Source organism: Centrocercus urophasianus, unplaced genomic scaffold (assembly GCF_019232065.1).
Source record: "Centrocercus urophasianus isolate 14NV4802_14NV808 unplaced genomic scaffold, USGS_Curo_1.0 seq_26, whole genome shotgun sequence".
Lineage (NCBI taxonomy): Eukaryota > Metazoa > Chordata > Aves > Galliformes > Phasianidae > Centrocercus > Centrocercus urophasianus.
Window position 1 is genome coordinate 15,936,599 of NW_024884822.1, and position 15,818 is coordinate 15,952,416.

General features: G+C 44.5%; 1 protein-coding gene across 1 annotated transcript; it reads right to left on the bottom strand.

The window, feature by feature from the left end:
- Positions 1–2,608: 2,608 nt before the first annotated feature.
- On the bottom strand, positions 2,609–14,786 carry LOC122164496 (GDNF family receptor alpha-4-like). The gene is made up of 8 exons (XM_042826580.1): positions 14,684–14,786; positions 10,718–10,993; positions 9,971–10,063; positions 9,230–9,575; positions 9,046–9,155; positions 7,807–7,941; positions 6,437–6,567; positions 2,609–6,130 (listed from the first exon to the last, which is right to left on the bottom strand). The coding sequence occupies exons 1-8, from the start codon at positions 14,724–14,726 to the stop codon at positions 5,996–5,998; spliced, it is 1,269 nt and encodes a 422-aa protein (XP_042682514.1). The 5' UTR covers positions 14,727–14,786; the 3' UTR covers positions 2,609–5,995.
- Between the last annotated feature and the right edge of the window lie 1,032 nt (positions 14,787–15,818).

A 15,818-nucleotide genomic window follows, 5' to 3' on the forward strand; every position in this document is an offset into this window, starting at 1 on the left:
TGTGTAGTACTGGAAGGAGTACGCTGGAGGGAATATGCTAACATCTGTAACTTAGTTTTTAATGTGAATATGAATGATCTCATGGCTCAGTGTGGAATGCTAGATGACTGTGGCGGGAGGAAGAAAACAGAAGCCTGTGCAGCAGTTCAATATTAAAGTGTTAGGGCTTGCACTTTCTTCAAGGTGTGTGTATATATACAGAGTATATATGTGTGTGTTGTATAACAAAGGTGTAATTAAAAAAATAGGTAAATAGTGCCTGCTGCTCTAACCCTTTATTGCTTTTCTAGAATTCTCTTATGTTGCTCAGAGGTTGCTGAGATATAATTCAATTCAAGACTAATTTACTAATTAATTATAATTCAGTCAGATAATCAATAGAACATTTCTCTCCTTTCTACGAGCAGAGATAACTGTAATTTTTTCCTGCATTCTCATGAAGCTCATTAGCAATTGCTGTTATAAACTCCTTCTAGAGGCTCCAACCTACATCTCAGCTCTTCAAACATCTAGTTGTATGAACTTGGTAAAAACAAAGTCAAGGATGATTATCTGTATCAGGATAAGTTATGTGAATGAACTCAATAAAATCTGTCATTGGATGGGGAGAGGGAACAGCTGCCAAAGGTCATGCCTTTCAGGAAAACAGGTGGGACCAGTAAGAAGAAAATATGAGCCAAAAATCACAGAGTTATCATCTACTAGCTTAATGGCTGCCTTGTTCTGCCCAAAGGTAAAGAGCTAGCTATCAGTGCCATTTATCGGGTACACAGCTTTAGTATAAACTTGTTTAAAACCGAGTAGAGCCTCTTTTTCATCTTAATTAGACAATAACTCACTGATTCTAAGTGGGCCTTCATTTTCTAATTATTTAGTACATAATATAATGTCATTAAACATCTTTGAGTGGACAAGATTGCTCTAAAAGCTTCAGCTCCAGAGCTCCAGTATTAGGCTTTTGGCAATCATCCCTGTGTGTGAAAAGCAGTCAGTTTGTTTACCAGGAATTTAGATTCACATTACTGGGGGAATTAGCAGTGAGCTATTAGTCTGATACAAGCACTTAACAATAGCTGATCATCTCCTCCTAGCTTGCAGATAATGGAGGTGATCAGCTGTAAATGGAAAGAATGTAGGGCTATTTTCATGAAGGCACTTGGAGAAAGTGCTGTATCCTGTGACCTCTGCTAACCCTACGGTTTGCAAGAAATCCAAACGCCAAATCACTTCCTGGAGTAGAGCTAATCAACCACAAGAAGAGCTTCCATTAGAGGCAAAACCAAGCTCAAAGGCCTTCCCTCAGCTGAAAAAAACGTTCAGCCACAAAGTCCCTGAGGTAGGGGTGATTAGCCCCTGATCATATTTACCAGTACACATTTTGATGGAGGAAGCAACTGTAGAGCAGCAGCTGGTTCTCATTCCATAGCAGTACTGAATGACGATCACGCTTAGTATCGCTCATTCGCTTCCTGTTTTGCTGTTGTCGTAGAATCACAGAATGGCTTGGGTTGAAAAGGACCACGGTGATCATCTAGTTTTACCCCCCTGCTACGTGCTGACGACCAGCAGCCCACGCTGCCCAGAGCCACATCCAGCCTGGCCTTGAGTGCCTGCAGGGATGGGGCATCCACAGCCTCCTTGGGCAACCTGTGCCAGTGCCTCACCGCCCTCTGTGTGAAAATCCTTCCTCCTAATATCCAACCTGAACCTCCCCTGTCTCAGCTTAAGACCATTTCTCCTTGTCCTATCACCATCCACCCTCATAAACGGCTGTTTCCCCTCCTGTTTATACGCTCGCTTCAAGTACTGGAAGGCCGCAATGAGGTCTCCCCGCAGCCTTCTCCAAGCTAAACAAGACCAGTTCCCTCAACCTTTCTTCATAGGAGAGGTGCTCCAGCCCTCTGATCATCTTAGCAGCCTCCTCTGGACCTGCTCCAAGAGCTCTCCAGGTAATGTTACCTTCCATTTTAGCAAAGTAACTTTTTATGATGTATCAGGATGCCTTTGCTCTTTGTGGCTGCTGAACTGTAGGAGTGTCTTGTAAATGTGAAGTTGCCATACACTGTCAGCAGGTTTTGATAGGCATGCCAGGTTTCTGCAGCCAAACATTACATTTTTGAAGTAAAACTTAGTTTTTCCTGTGTCGGTGATACAGATTGTGTCCCCTTTAGAAAGAACACCACAGCCACTTCATCCTTCCTGAAACATAAGCATTTGCTGTGGGAAGTAGGAATGATTTTAATGAGGTAAGGCCATGGTAGTTTGGGGATTTGGAATTCAAGGATTACTTCTTGCATCACATTGCTTGTGACTTTTGGCAGGAAATGTCAATCAGTTCTCTCACTTGTCAGATAAGATCAACTCATAGTGACTGAGCTCACTGCTCAAAAGAGAGCTGTTAATGTTCTTAGTAAATGCTATGGTAGGCCATGTTAAGAAATCTAAAGCTGTGTCAAATTTCTAGATGCTGTGTCTGAAATCTGACAGTGATTTCTGTATAAGTCGCTGTTGACATTACTTTGTAAGAGATTTCTTTCCCATAATGCCTCCAGCAGGAGGACACAAACACTGCAGCTCCTACTAAATGCACAGGAAGGCAGAAGACTTCTAAAATTGCAAGATTGATTTTTATTAGCAAGTCTTGGTATTATGTCACACTCTTATGGATTTGTATACACATCAGAGTGAGTACCTACCAATGCAGGTGTATTTAGCAGTGATTTTTGCTTCCAATTGTTGATGACCAATTGTAGGAGGCAGCTGTCTATATAAAAGTGTATATGAACGTGGAAAAGGGACATTTGAAGAAAATGTTGTGTTCTGTTTAATTTCTGTCTAGAGCAGGATTTTGTCAGACTGTAAAGCATTTTCCTGTGTAATCCAGGACATGACTAGAGGCTGAAATTGCCATCAATAACCTTCTTAGTAGGGGCAAGGGGACTAGAAGTCCACAGTATGATGAATATGAACAACAAAATAATAATAGCTTTTCCCATATCAACCTGACTTAGAGCACTCAAGTGTGGAAAGAGGAAAGTTCACAATGCAGATGAATAGAAGATGGATGCTGCTCATGGAAAGCTATTCCATCTTTCTTATAAATGTTCACACTGATTTCTGGATTACTGTAAAGAACATTTTTCTTTTCCCTGTCATTCACAAGTAATCTCTGGAAATGACGGAATACACCCTACAGTTACAGCCCCACCATATGAAGGATGGCCAAATGTAGATCTCAGAATCCTATAATAACACAGGCAGTTTTCATTAAAGAGAGATAGCAAACATAGAAACAGCGTTGTCTCTTCAATCACATAGCCATGTTTCAGCACATGGTGGGAAGTACCAGCATTGTGACTCCTCGTAGTTAAGATCATAGAATCACCAAGGTTGAAAAAGACCTCCGAGATCATCTAGTCCAACCACCCACCCACCTCCAGTATTTCCCCACTAAACCATATCCCTTAGTGCAACACCTAAATCTTTTTTGAACACCTCCAGAGATGGTGACTCAACCACCTCCCTGGGCAGCCCATTCCAGTGGCTGACCATCCTTTCAGAGAAGAAATTTTTCCTAACATCTGGCCTGAATCTCCCCTTGAGCAACTGGAAGCCATTCCCTCTAGTCTTATCGCTAGTTATGCAGAAGAAGAGGCTGATTCCCCACCGCACCACAACCTCCTTTCAGTAGTTGTAGAGAGCTAAAGATCCGTCCTAAATCTCCTCTTCTCTCAAGATGACATGATACTTGTTCCTTTTGCATGAAAATGCGGTGTTGCATCAGAGGGACAGGTTCTATTGCATACAATCATCTCCCTGTCCTAGCTGCCCAAGGAGATAAGAGGAGGCCAGAATTCGAAATGGCAATATTACACTGCAGAGACGGACAGCTACACTGAGGTATATGCAGCAATGGAAGATTTTCTAGTAAGAAGGGTCTGACAGTGAATGGGAACCAAAATATATTACCTAGTTGGTACCTTCGTGAGGTGCAGATAAAACACAGTGTAAAAAGAAATTGCCACATGTTCTGCATCTATTCTGGACTGCAATATTGCTCAGCTGTGCACAATATTGTCCAGATCTGTTGTATTTCATAGAATAAACAAGAGGCATTATACATGTGTATGGAGAAGCTGCTTTAAGCTGAGTTTCTAGCTATCCTGAAAGTGTGGGTTGGCTGATGAGGCAACTCTTGCACACAATTGATTGTGGACTATTAACCTATGCTCAGAAATCAATATTCACTTAACACCACATTCTAACAGGCCAACGTAGCATAAAATAACAGCAGTTACACAGTGCACATGTTTACATTCAGAATAAACAGATCATGAAGTAGAACTTGGCAGAGAAGGAGACTGGCAGGATTGAAAGGGGAAAATGGCAACTTCAGTGTGTGGAGAGGTACAAACCAGTTCCAGCTCCTGGAGGCTTTTGCAACTGAATGAGCTGTGGTGAATAGAGCATCACCTTCCCTAGGCATTCCTAAAAAGCTCTGGCCTGAGGCCTGGTAACATCATCCTTGGCTAGGTAAATTTATTAGGGTTGAGTACAGGAATCCCTGCTATTTCACAAAACGCAGGTCTGGTTGCTATCCATGATAAAGGATGATACATATAGTTACAAAGGGCAAAGCAGAAAGGAGCAAGAACATAAACTAAAGTGTAGCGTGAATTATATTTTTCATATATTTAAAAGAATGAACTGAAAAAAATATATGTAAGGGAACTGAAAGTAACTGAGAACTGGTGTTTTACAGGGATTTTATGCTCACTTAGCTTTACTTGTAACCACCCTGCAGTGAGGGCTCTTAATCCTCATCGTAGAATCACCAGCATTGGGAAAGACCTCCAAGATCATCTAGTCCAACCACCCACCCACCTCCAATACTTCCCCACTAAACCACATCCCATAGTACAACATCTAAACCTTTCTTGAACACCTCCAGGAATGGTGACTCAACCACCTCCCTGGGCACCCCATTCCAGTGGCTGAGCAAGCTTTTGGAGAAGAAATTTTTCCAAATATCTAACCTGAGCCTCCCCTCGTGCAACTGGAGGCCATTCCCTCTAGTCCCATCACTACTTACGCAGGAGAAGAGGCTGACCCTCACCTCACCACAACCTCCTTTCAGATAGTTGTAGAGGGCGATAAGATTTCCCCTGAGCCTCCTCTTTTCCAGACTGAACAATCTCAGATCCTTCAGCTGCTCCTCACAAAGCTTGTGCTCCAGACATTTTACCAGCTTGGCTGTACTCCTCTGGACACACTCCAAGGCCTCGATGTCTTTCCTGCAGTGAATGGCCAAAAACTGAACACAGTACCTAAGGTGCAGCCTCACCAGAGCTGAATACAGGGCATATCACTTCTCTGCCCCTGCTGGCAATGCTATACTAGCATACTAGTGTATTTCTTATACTAGCCAGGATGCCATTGGTCTTCTTGACTGCCTGGGCATACTGCTTGCTCATGTTTAGCCAAGCATCCATCAACACTCCCAGGTCCATTTCTTCCAGGCAGTCTTCCAGCCCCAGGCCTGTAGTGTTACCTGGGATTGTTGTGGCCAAAGTGCAGGACCTGACACTTAAGTATGTTGTACTCTAAGCCTATGGAAGAGCTCCAACAGGTAGGGTGGTAGGAAACAGTGTCATGTGCATCCCTCTAGTTAGAAACAGAACCCCACGCAAGTTCTAACAGAACGCAGACTTGTTTTAAAATACTGTGGTTGAATATAAGCCTGACTGTCACTCAAAATGCTAAATGTGGCAGAAGCAATGGTGGGCACCAAATCTGCATCTCAGAGCACACTGATTGGAGGAAAGAGGGGCACAAATCAGGGAGAGGTTTTCGGTGACCACAGTTATAGGCTAAGGCTGTTCCCTTCCTCTTTTACAGAGGCTTTTTGTTTGTTGAGGGTAAATCAGTAGTGGGAGGTGCCTGGATATGGGATAAGATTAATAATATGGGAAGGAAAGATGTCACTTATGCCAAGTTAAAGTGGGCTCAGCAACAGGGGAAGGAATAGAGACAGAGATGGCCAAGAAACAGCAGCTCCAGAATATACAGAGGAGGCCATAGGCAAACTGCTGTGTTCAGAGGTGTCTTGCTGTGTCTTCACTTCAGCCACCTAGGAAATGAAAAGGAGGAATGAATCCCAGTTAGTCCCATTTGTGCTCAAACACGAATAGCAGAAGGGCCTCAAGCTCTGGACGCTGATATGAGACTGTAGAAAACTTCTGCAGCCAGGCAGCATGGCCTCCAATTTCTGTTTGTCTGTGGAAGGAATATCTGAGTCAAAGCAGTCTGTGTTTTTGCATGCACATGGCATCCCTCACTTTGATGTCCAAAATCACACATTTCCAGGTACAGGGTTTTTGAACTACTGTCTCTAGGCTACTTGACCTGATACTGGAGGCAACAAAACAATGCATACCTGGGACATTTCCGAAGCAACAGATGTGCTGGCGCTGTCTCCTTGGAAATTTAGGGAAGCTGAATAATATAAGTCTTTCTGTCTTTCCAGACCTGTCAGCTTCTGGTGCATTTGAGACCAAATAGCATTTTCTGCAAACAGAAGCAAAGCGAGAGTCTTATTGTGCTTTTCTTGTAGTATGTAGTATCTCAGGTGGGATGTTCAGGTTATAGGTGTATCTGTAGTGCTGTGTGTGAGGCTTTTTGGTACAGCAGTAGGTAATTTAAATAGTAGTCTTTTATCTAAAGATGGTTGATTTGTTTGATATACTTCAGAACCTTTTACAAAACAGAAAGTATTTAAATCTTAAGTTTGTTGTTAATATGCTAAGGAGCATAAAAGAAATACTAACTTCAGATTATATACATCATAGAATATACCGAGTTGGAAGGAACCCACAAGGACCATTGAGTCCACCTCCTGGCTCCACACAGGAAACATTTGGACATAGCCTGATTTTTGGAATTGCTATGCTGCTGAATCTGACAAGGACTGTGTCAGGAGCTACTCGTCTTGGCAAAATAAGGGCCAAAGACGAGCACAGGACGATCAGCAGGCTGGAGCACCTCTCCTATGAAGATGGGCTGAGAGAGCTTGACTTGTTCAGTCTGGAGAAGAGAAGGCTCTGGGGAGACCTCATTACAGCCTTCCAGTAAAGGAAGATTATAATCAGGAAGGAGAACAACTTTTTTAGACAGGTAGATAGTGACAGGACAAGAGGAAATGGCTTTAAACTAAAGGAGAGGAGATTTACATTAGATGTTGGGGAAGTTTTTCACTGAGAGGGCGGTGAGGTGCTGGAACAGGCTGCCCAGCGAGGTTGAGGATGTCCCATCCCTGGACATGTTCAAGGCCAGGTTAGATGGGGCCCTGGGCAACCTGATCTAGTGCTTGATCCAGCAATTGGCAACCCTGCCCACGACAGATGATCTTTGAGGTCCCTTCCAAGCCAAGCTGATCTATAAAACTATGAAAGGACTGAGAGTGGAAACCAAAACACCATAACCCTGGCATTGCTGGAACTACTCAACAACCTTTAGATACAGCATGTCTGACCTCCCCACAGTATTGCTTTTTTGCAGCTGCTTCATTTGAATGCTGTTTGTAGATAGCTTCCTAGTGTTTGAGATGAACAGAAGCGTTGAATAAAAATATAGAAACACTTTCAAAAGCAGATCCATGGTAGTCTTGGAGGTTTGTTAGGAGATCATGGAAATGCTGCAGAAGACAGAAGTGTATGCTAGAGCAATGCAGCGTAAGATCTTGAAATCAACAGGTTTTGAACTTCCCCGTGCTGAGTTGTTTCCCCAGTTCTGCGACATATTGCTTACCAAGGCATTTGTTGTTCTCAAACATGCCAAGTATCTGGTCACACTTCTCCTTCTGGTTGCCACTGCTTTCACAGGTACACCACAGGGAGACCTCCACGCTGGAGTTACTGATGTAGTTGGGTGTCATAGGCGTGCCTGTCCCAAGCCCCCAGAAATGGGAATCAGGATTTACTTCATCAAATGAAAGAAGCATGATGAGTCCCCTTATCCTCAAGGCAATGCTGCCCTGGAGGCAAAAGCCTTCCATTACTCAGAAGTCACCTTGCAGAGCCCCTGCAAGGTGACCCACATCTGGTGAGCCTACATGCAGTCTGCTGCTCTGTGAGAAAGCGTGGAGATTGCTTCCCCTGACTCAGTCAATCTGATGATGAAGCACACTGATAAACCGAACTTTGTGCAAACATTGGACTGAAGGATGTGAAGCATCTGCAGATTCAATGGCAGTGCTGAAACATGGCTCTCCTAACTCTCATGTAGCTGGCAGCACTCTGTGGCCAAATGCTTTTTTTGCCAAACAAGTGCTACACACCTGTAGTGTGCCATTAGAGCACTGAGCTTATTTGGCATGAAAACAGCAAAGACATCTGGAAAACTAGAAGATATAGTCTAGAATTACAGCTTCTGAGATACTACTGCATTCTGTAGCTCCTTTGAGCCACTCTGAAAAAGTAAAAACAACTTGGCAGTTAATACCTGTAACTAAAGACAACCTTCCATTCATCAGCTGGTAGTGCTTTGTGTTACTGTTGTTCTCACTGGCTCTGAGAAGACAGTGCGTACACAGTGTTAAAACAGCATGAGTATAAACGTCAAGCAACAAGGGAATGTCAGCTTTAACTACGATCTTACAACTGAATTCTGCTGTGACTGTGATGTAGCTCCAGCAGCAAGAATAACTTAATCCATACAAGTTGACAGAGACTCTGCGGATGGGTATTTAGAGCACTTTGCATCAGCTGGTGATGCAAACAGGAATGCAAGAGTCCCAGGCAAGTGCTGCTGCTTTGCCAGCAGATGGGACAAAGCAGAGTGATAAATGCCACAAAGGAGCTCTCTTTGTGCTACATTTACCTCAGAAACAAGTGGTAGCACGGGCATCCATTAGGCTAAGGCATGTTCATTGGCATGCTGAGCACTATCACCCTCGTAGCAAAGCAAGACAGACCCTCTTAGCATAACAATGAGGCTACAATGTGTTGCCCGCAGGTAACCCTTGATGTTCCTCTGGGCATCACTTACCAATCATCCCCATGTAAGCCTGCAGGCATGCAGCATGGTTGTGCTGAGAGCAACCATCTGGGGACATATCTGCAGGTTGGCAGTTTTGTTGGAAGTCAGCGAGTCGGGATCTGTAGGAATGAAAATGAGACTATCAGTGTCTATGTCTCTTCTGGTGGCCGCTGCCTGCTGCTGCCAGACCTACTTGCAGATATGGTCTTCCAAGCAGGAGTCCAGAAGCCAAAGGCAATTGGGTTTGGTGCTATACTGAAAGGAGCAATCAGGAACAATAGTTTTCCGGCGCCGTTCTCCACAGAGTTCATCCTGACATGGACAGAATAGGATCCTTCTAGTGAAATCCTCAGGGACTTTCTCGAAGAAATTTCTTAGCCCTCGATGGCATTTGCGACGGTCACACATGTCCTCACTTCCTGCCCCTCTGGTGCAGATTGAGGCATAGTCTGTGCGCAGCCGAACGCACTTCTTGCTCAAATTACAGACATGAGTTGCTTTCAGGCATGGGTTTGTTGCATCTCCTGCTAACTGAGAGCCTATGGAGCAAAAAAAAATCTGTAAACAAAGAAGCAAACCTCCAGAAGAAACTTCATGTAGGAGTAACCCTTACTTGATGGACAAATTGGGAACGAAGTCCTGCTATGTGCTCGTAGTAAGACATTACAGTGATGCTAGTTACAAAATCACGTTTTATTGGTTCATGTTAGGATGTTTTTTTTCAGAGAATACGTCATTGTGAGTTATTCCCTCTTTCATGGGCCTAGGTCTGTAACTGTATTACATTTAAGTGCAAATACAGGCAGGTATCCGGAGCAGGCATTTATCTGTTTAAAAGGACAATCACCTCAAATCCTTATTACTGATGATTTTTAGCCCCTGAAAAGTTAAGAATGGTAAAGAATTGTATCACTTAGCTGTTACAAGCTATTACCTGATACCACAGCTGCCAGTTCATTATAATCTGTTTTCCAGTGCTCTTCAATTGCTGGATTCTCATAGGGAGAGGTTTCCAAATTGAAATAACCTGGGCAAGACACAAGGTGTTTTATGCAATGAGAGATGTGCCAGCTTTTTTTTTTTTCTTTTTCTTTTTTTCCTTATATGCACTTCTTCAGGCTGGAGTTGAGAGGTGCTCTGTTCTGTTGAAAGCCAAATGCCAAGAATGGTTCTGCTGGAGATGCAAAGGTGTGACTGTGTAGCACCAGCATTACATTTTGTCATTAGATTTCCTCTGGCTGGAATTCGGCCTATATTCAAATTAGCTTTTTGTCAGCCTCAGTGCTAAGGAGCTGTGCAGGACAGGTAGTTCCTGGTGGCAGGCCATTAGAAGCATCCCAGTAAAGCTGGAGAGAAGCAAAATGCTGCTCATGGATGCCATTACAATAAACTCATATCCGTTTTCAGTGACAGATGTAAACATTTTGAAGTGACTTACATAGAACTACAGTTAAGTAATTGTCTCAAAGTTGCTACCTTTGTTTGTCAGACTCCCTGGTGTGTTGGAGGGGCAAGTCTCAAACCAGACTGGTTTTCCATGCAAATCATACAGAGCAGTAATGACCAGGAGACCAAAGGGGTCCCTTCAGTACTGGGAAGTGGCCTTTCACCAGTGCTTTCAGGTGGGAGGGGCAGTGTTGAGCCCTACTGGTACCTTCTAAATTTGTATTATTTATCTCACCGTCTGTCATGCTGGAGTGAACAGTCCAGAAAATGCGCAGGCAATGCTCCTGTCTCTTCATGCGCCGATGGCACTTGCAGTGCAGTAAAGAGCTGTTCCCGAGGTACAGCTCTGCATTCAGACATCTGACCCTGCTATCATGATCCAGCCCGACGAAGCGTGTCTTAGCAAGGTCACAGTTTTCCAGAGTCCTGTAGGTGGCATTGCAGTTGGAGTCTAAGAGGCACAGCTGTTCTGCTACTATGCAATCACTCCGTGGAAGAGCCAGGAAGTCTCCTGGTAAAGAAAGGAAAAGATTGTAAGGATTTCAATCATGATAAATGCCACACAAGCACCTTGTCATTGTTTTGTAGGCATCCTCAGTAAGAACTCAAGGGGCAGCACTGGTTGGGGTCTTTCATATTGGAGCAGTGTGGAGCAAGAGCACTCTCCGTTTAGAAACAGAGGAATGACTAATTAGTGTGTGGAAGAGAGAACAAAAGATTAATGATAAATCTCCAACATGATTTTGTTTAATAACATCCCCTCCCTTTTCTTTAAAACCACCTTTAACTCTTTCAGCTTGGCTGGGATCAGGGGTGGCTCTCTATTTTCCTAGAGCAGTAAATCCCTAAGGAAACTCTGGCTTTGTTGAGGCCTTCTTTGAAGAAGCTCTCCTATCTGGGTAATAAGAAGCTTAGTGCAATAAGCAGCACTAACACCACATTGTGGTGTAAGTCAGTGCTGCTGCTGTTGCTAAGGACACAGGTCACTCTGAAAGTAATGACTCCTATTTATTTCTGCTGCAACTACGAAGATACGAAGCACAATAACACTATTTGATAGAGCAAATTTTCAGCTACAAAACACTATTTTTCAACACAGTCACCACCTTTAGCTGTGCATTTTCATCAGTGATGAACAAGAGCCTATTTGTTGTGCTCATAAAAGTCTGCATCAGGGAAGGTGCCCTACTATCACCACTGCTGAAATGCACCACTCACTCCTTACTGTGCTGACATTCAGCAAGCATCAGTTAAAGTCACTGGGTGCAATGTTTTCCACATGGGGGAACTCAATTCCACACCTTTGCTTCATGTATGCTTCCATGTCAGAGACCATTTGGTCAGGCTGCCCCTCTACTGCCATCTGTCACATGGCAACAAGATGTAATGCACTATTGGTGGGACAGTTCATCCACTGCGGCCATACTGCCAACATCTGCCTCTGACATCGTGGACCAACATCATCAAATAGGAGGCATGACTTTTGAAGCAACCCTCATATATGCCAGTCATTAAGAGCTGCACTGATGAAGCCAATTGCAGAGCGTAAAAGCAACTAATTTGTTAAGTTGGGAAACTTAATAACAACTATACTTTTTTTGCATAATAGAAGACACCTTTCATATTAAACACAACTCAGTATATAATCTTCATTTCTGTAGTATATGGATCTGTGTTTACGCTACGAGCACAGTGCGTCACGGAATGGTTTGGGCTAGAAGAGACATTAAAGATCATCTGGGTCCAACTTCTATGCCACAGGCTTAGATACCTTCCACTAGACCAGGTTGTTCAAAGCTCCACCCAACTTGGCCTTGCAAAGACTTGGAATAAGAACTGCTAACAGAATTTACACATAGGCTAGTAGTATGTTTACTCCTTTCAGGACAAAACTGCATACCTAGCATCTACCTTCAGTGCTTTCTGGATGCGTGATCTCATCTGTCATTCTTTCGTTCAGCATATACTGTAGTACTATTTCTGTCTGTCTTCACTGAAGACTAAAATAAAAAATCTCTGTGCAGCTTTTATTATCTGGTATACTGTCTTCACTGTCTGATTTGTTTTCCCACTCCCTTCAATTCTACTGGCTTTATCCATTTATTTGCCATATAATTCCACACTAGTCTGATTCTCAAACTTCCTATTCTGCCTTCAATCCAGTAATGCTGCCTTACGTGTCTCCGTCCCATTCATTTATATTTCTTGGCTTTCCTAACAACTTCTTTGTTGTTCATCTGGCTGTTACGTAAAGACTACATGAGTTGGTAAGCTCCCTGAAAGAAAGACAAATCTCTCACCAGAAATGCTTTGTACCAGCATAGTTGGTTTTAGTTAGACATTCCATCTTGGAACAACATTAACGAACACATGGGGTGTGATTACATTCTGTAAGGCTGCAAACAGTGCAAAGTTCCAGTAGCAATTTTCCAGTTTAAATGATTCTATGATTCTGCTACCTCCAAGGTTTTGGAATTCTAAGCTGAGCAAACTGACAGACCTCACAAGGCCAGAGCAGGGTGCCACTGCCCTCAGTGGCCGCAGTAGCTGCCGTAGTAAGTTCATGAAAGGACAGGACACACTGCTATGAGCACTGCTCAAAATTCACCATGGCTTGAAGTGACATTTTCAAACCTTTACAACGGTATCATAATTGACAGGGTAGGGCAGAGCTGAGTGTGAAGTGGATGGACTCTGTTTCTACCACAGGCCCACCAGATGTTTTGGGTGAAGCTTCTGGAAGCATCAAAGCAGAAAAGCAGTCCTCCTTAACTAACAGAATTTAACAGCTATGCAGCCTGAAGCCCTAGCACATAAAGTTTCATTGAAAAAAAAAGAGTCATCTTACTACTTATAATACCAGATAATCAGGTAAAATATCCAGTACTGTACTAGAAAGCTCTCTGGTCTAGGTTGCAGAAAGCACTGAATGTGCATGTGCATCAGAGCCCCTTTAGCTAAATGAAAAACAAAGTTATAATAATCACTTCACAAACAATGATTATTTACACCTTAAAAAAATAAAGTGATAGTTAATATAATGCCCGTCTATTCTCACTTTTGAATCCACGCCCTATCATCTACCTGTGAAATTACAATTAATGTTATCATTATCTTAGTACCCCTTGTCATCCACACTGTGTAAGAGAGGACAATTACAGAAGGGAAACTTTTTATTTATTAAGAATAGATTTAAAACAAGCACCAGTATTTGGACAATGGAAAATTGTGGGAAATCCATTGTAGTCATGTGGCTGCAAATGCTACTGAGGTCTCAGTGCAATAGCTCATCTTTATCAGTCGTGATATTGAGCAGTTGCATTTTTTTTTTAATGTCAAGCACTGACAGCTCATAGGTAGGGTCGGGTGCTTTTGAAACTTCTTTTAATACTTCTTGTATTTTTTGCCACTGCAACCATGAAGACTGCATGAGAGATGAACGCAAAAGGGGAATCGTTTCTCCCCTCCAGATCTTGTGACTTGGCAATACCGGAGCACAGCGTAAGACAAACAGTTGCATCTTTGCAGGAGCTTTCTGGATTGGTGTTTGCAAACCGAGCCTCATCAGAATATCAGCCTGGAGCGATTCAGAGGGGGAGTGCATGGAAGATGGGTTAAAAAAAAACAAACAACATTTAGCAAAGATATCTCCGGTCCCGCATCTCCTCCGAGAGCTAGAACTGATGCTGTCTTTATGCCCGAAAGGGACGCTGTCTTTACGCCGCGCTGAGGGATCAGCTCCTGACATCGGTCCCTCCCTGCCGCGAGAGAGAGGAGCAAACCGCCCTCCTTTACCTCCGCGAGCTTTGCCTCGAGGAAATTAAAATCCCTCCCGCAGAGCATCCAGCCAGTTTGGTCACATCGACACTCGCAATTCGCAGCGCAGGTCAAAGCAGCAGCGCGCCTTTCCTGCTTTGAAATATGGTTCTTCCTTCGCAGCGGAGCCGCTGCCGAGAGCGGACGGGAGCAATGAGTCCGGGACGCACCCCGAGCTCCGCACAACCCAACCTCCGGACGGGGCACGAGGGGCGCCGAAACGTCGCCCCGCGCGCCTCTCCTGCCGAGCACCAGCAGCTGCTCCGGCCGGGTCGGACCGGCCACCCGCAGCTTCTCGCCGCCCGCCGGGACCGGGACGGGCACGCGCCGCCGCGAGGCTCTTCCCGCCGCGCTCTCCCGCCCGCCGCCCCGTGCTGTTCGTTACCGGCTCTGGAGAGGAGCAGCCCCAGGAGCAGGGCCAGCCACATGCTGCAGCTCGGCGCCGGAGCCGCCGCTCACATCCCGAACGCCGCCCGCCGGCGTGTGAGCGGCCTCCGCCCCGTCGAGGTGCAAACGGCCAGCGCCGCCCCGCCGCACGGCCCGCCTCCACAGCCGGCGGGGTTGGGGCGGTGAGGGCGGGGAGCGGCGCGGATGAAGTCCCGCGGTGTCTGCGGTGAGGGAGCGCGCGCCCTGGCGAGTGTTTTAGAAGGGGCGCTTTGGAACGGCGTTACGTAAAAATTTCGTTTGTTGGTTCGGTTATTGACGTCCTACCTGAGGGCAAGGCTGGGGATGCTCCTGTCTGCGAGGAGCGCTCGCGTGAGGCTGCTTTGTTAAAAGAAATCGAACGTTAATCGGAGGAAATGGCATCGGAGGGGACAGGTGCTGGCTAGTTCTTGATTCCCTCGATGCTTCTATCGTCTGCCGAAGAGATGGTGCGAGCTTTTGCCTCCTTCCCGTTGGCTTTGTTGTGAAAGTTCTTTCTTCAGAATCTTACAGCTGTGGGCTTGGCTTCTGTTGAGCTGTTTCATTGTGTCCTGTTGAGCAGGACACCTCTGGGAGCCTACTCAACATTTAGGCAGCCATGTCTCTTTTTGAACAAATCCTTCTTTTTAGTTTCCATACCAAGATCAAATTAACCAATGTGAAAAAAGTAATAGTCTAACATGTACACATACATTAATGTATGAAAATAAGGTGAACTTTTGGCAGAACGGTTATTTGTACAAGAGAGACCAACTCCATCTGTCCAAAAAGCCCAACAGAAAGAGTATTAACTGTGCAAACACATTAAGCATTCACAGTCCAATTCAATGCTGCTTTCCTGTTCCTGGGTTTTGAAAAAGATTTGTCCTTCTGCTTACTGTTGTGAGAGAATTCTTCCAGTTGTGAAGAAGTCATCCACAAACACTGGAGGCTCTCACTTCTTGTTCAAGGAGAGAAAGCATTCGCACCATTCTTAAAGCCCTTACTGAAGTCTAATGGTTGGGGGAACTTAAGGCAAACAGTGGAGGGAGTGCAGCCTTTTTAACTTTGAAGAATCGTTCAGGGAGGATGGAAGAAAGACTTGGAGAAGGAGACTT